We start from the raw sequence: 2,603 nt of genomic DNA on the forward strand, positions 1-2,603 counted from the left end.
GCGGCTACTTTTTTCGGGTTAGCTTTAAAACCTTCCTGGGTGACCACTACCCCCAAAAACTTGCCTTCTTCTACCCCGAACGAACACTTTTTGGGGTTGAGCTTAATGTTGTGTTCTCTTAGCTTTTGGAAGGTTTCTTCGATGTCTTCGAGCATTTGTTTTTCCTCTCTGCTTTTGATCACTAAGTCGTCGACATACACTTCCAGATTTCTGCCAATTTGCTTTTTGAAAGCTTTGTCCATGAGACGCTGATAAGTGGCCCCGGCGTTTCGTAGGCCAAATGGCATTTTGGAAAGCAGAAGATGCCTATGTTGGTGTTAAACGCCGTTTTTTCTTCGTCTTCTCTTGACATTTTGATCTGGTGGTAACCCTTATAGGCGTCTAAGAAACACTTGTACCTATAAAGGGACCAGAGAGTCAACTTTGAAATCCATCTCAGGCAGCGGATAGGCATCTTTAGGGCAAGCCTTGTTCAAGTCTTTGAAGTCAATGCACATCCGCCATGTGCCATCTGGTTTTTTAACCATCACGGGGTTTGATACCCATGTATGATATTTAGTTTCTCTAAGAATTCCAGCTTCAACCAGCTTTCGTACTTCTTTCACTACCGCTGCCTTTCGATCAGGAGCCATGCTACGCTTTCCCTGGGTGACTAGCTTAATTCCCGGGAGCGTTGCTAACTTATGCTCTGCCTTGTCCCGGGGTATCCCAGTCATGTCAGAGTGTTCGAAAGCGAAGATATCGGCGTTCCTCCTCGGCAACTGTTTGAGGTTGTTTTTCACCTCAGAAGAAAGGCCATCTCATATTGTCACTGTTTGCTCAGGATGGCGTGTGCTTAAAACCCACCTTTCTGGGCCGATGGCACCGGTAGGTCCTTGACGGCACCTCTTGGTATCCAAAACTTCTCCCAGCTTGTCCCGGTATACCGTTGCAATTCCCCGTGGGGTGGGGAACTTCATGAACCCACGCGCCGTGGAGACTACGGCGATTAGTTTACCCAGGGTGAACCTTCCAATGATTACATTATGGTAAGACTCAACGCGTACCACAAGAAACGTGAGGAGTATAGTTCTTTCCCGGGGGGTCTGTCCGAAAGTTACTGGGAAAGTAATTTGGCCGATTGGGTCAACCTTTTCTCCGGTGAACCCCTTAATGGGGGCGTGTACCGACTCGAGCAATTTTCTGTCTTCCAGTTGCATTCTGTTGAAACAGTGTTCATAGATGATGTCTTCAGAACTCCCGGTATCTACCAGGATTCTTCTCATATTATAGTCGCCTACCGCGGCAGATATGATTAGGGGATCAGTGGTGAGGTGTAAATCCTCTACGCGTGGTTAGATTTTCATAGTTGCCAGCATCCAGGGTTCGAGTGTGGAGAAACTCCGTTTCGCTCCCTTTCCCTTATTGGCGTATACCATATTTAGCTCCCGCTGTCTCTTGCCCGCCCCTTTGTCAGTCTCCTCTTTGTTGGGGGGCGGACCCTGCTTTATGTCCCGAACCAGGTGAGCCAACTTCCCCGCCTTTACGAAATACTCGATCTGCTTCTTCAATTGGAAACAATCGTTGGTATCATGGCCGCTGCCTTTGTGGTACTCACAATATTTACTGGTATCTTTGTTGGGAGCGTCCTTCAACGGCTTGGGAGGATTAAATTTGAGGTTTTCGGATGCCAGGATTTCTTCCAGCGTTTTACTTAAGTTAGGATAATCAGACCGTGGCTTAGAGGAGGACTCGTTTATTGAGTATGAACCCCTAGATCTATCGTATCGCGAGTCTGATCTATCACTTTTTTGGTACATGTCTCCTCTGCCTTTGCCCTTAGAGTTCCGCTGCTCTCTATCGTCTTGGTTTTTCTGGGCTTCCTTCTTCCTGTTAGCCGCATGACTGGCTGCAACAGTCTTTTCTTGTGTAACGTATACCTTGGCTATCCTCAGGATTTCGTCTATGGTGGGGAGCACGCCATCCCTTCCGTAGAGTGTCCTTAACAATTCGTCATTGTTTACTCCTTGTAGGAAAGCCTCGCAGGATAGATCGTTTGTGACACCTGGGATCGCCAGGCTTTCCTTGTTAAACCTAACGATAAAACTCTCCACTGCTTCATTATCTCGCCGACGAATGTGGAGGAGTTCGTTTCGATCCTTTGTGTGTCGTCTCTGTTGACTGAATTGTAACGTGAATTTGGATTCTAAGTCTTCAAAGCTATCGATTTCTCCAATGGGTAGACTATCCCACCATACTCGCGCTGCCCCTACCAGCGTTTGGACAAACATTTTGCACCAAAGAGGCATGGGCCAGCAGGTTACTTCCCCGGCACTTTTGAACAGGTTGAGATGGTCATCAAGGTCACCTAGACCATCGTACTTACCCACTGTATGAGGCATCTTGGGTTTTTCCTTGATTGGGGCTTCAGCTATTCTTCTTGTAAACTTGAACTTGAAAGTAGCGTCCACATGTTTATAAGGTCTGGTGAGATCGTCATCTTCAACGTTAATGGGTTGTACTAGAGGGGTTGTTCCGCCCTGGCTGGTTCCCTGAGTGATAGGGGTTGGGCCGAGGTGATGTTCAGTGTAGAGCTGGGACCCCCGTTTAGAGAAAAACGAGGC

The 2,603-nt window shown here is 47.6% G+C and overlaps 1 protein-coding gene across 1 annotated transcript; it reads right to left on the reverse strand.

Moving 5' to 3' along the window:
- Positions 1-1,334: 1,334 nt before the first annotated feature.
- Positions 1,335-2,381, reverse strand: LOC110929407. The gene has a single exon (XM_022172561.1). The coding sequence runs from the start codon at positions 2,379-2,381 to the stop codon at positions 1,335-1,337; it is 1,047 nt and encodes a 348-aa protein (XP_022028253.1).
- Between the last annotated feature and the right edge of the window lie 222 nt (positions 2,382-2,603).

This window comes from Helianthus annuus, chromosome 1 (assembly GCF_002127325.2).
Source record: "Helianthus annuus cultivar XRQ/B chromosome 1, HanXRQr2.0-SUNRISE, whole genome shotgun sequence".
Lineage (NCBI taxonomy): Eukaryota > Viridiplantae > Streptophyta > Magnoliopsida > Asterales > Asteraceae > Helianthus > Helianthus annuus.

Excerpts from the sequence above, each read along its gene's own strand:
- LOC110929407 (XM_022172561.1), bottom strand. The coding sequence starts at position 2,381 with ATGCCTCATACAGTGGGTAAGTACGATGGTCTAGGTGACCTTGATGAC.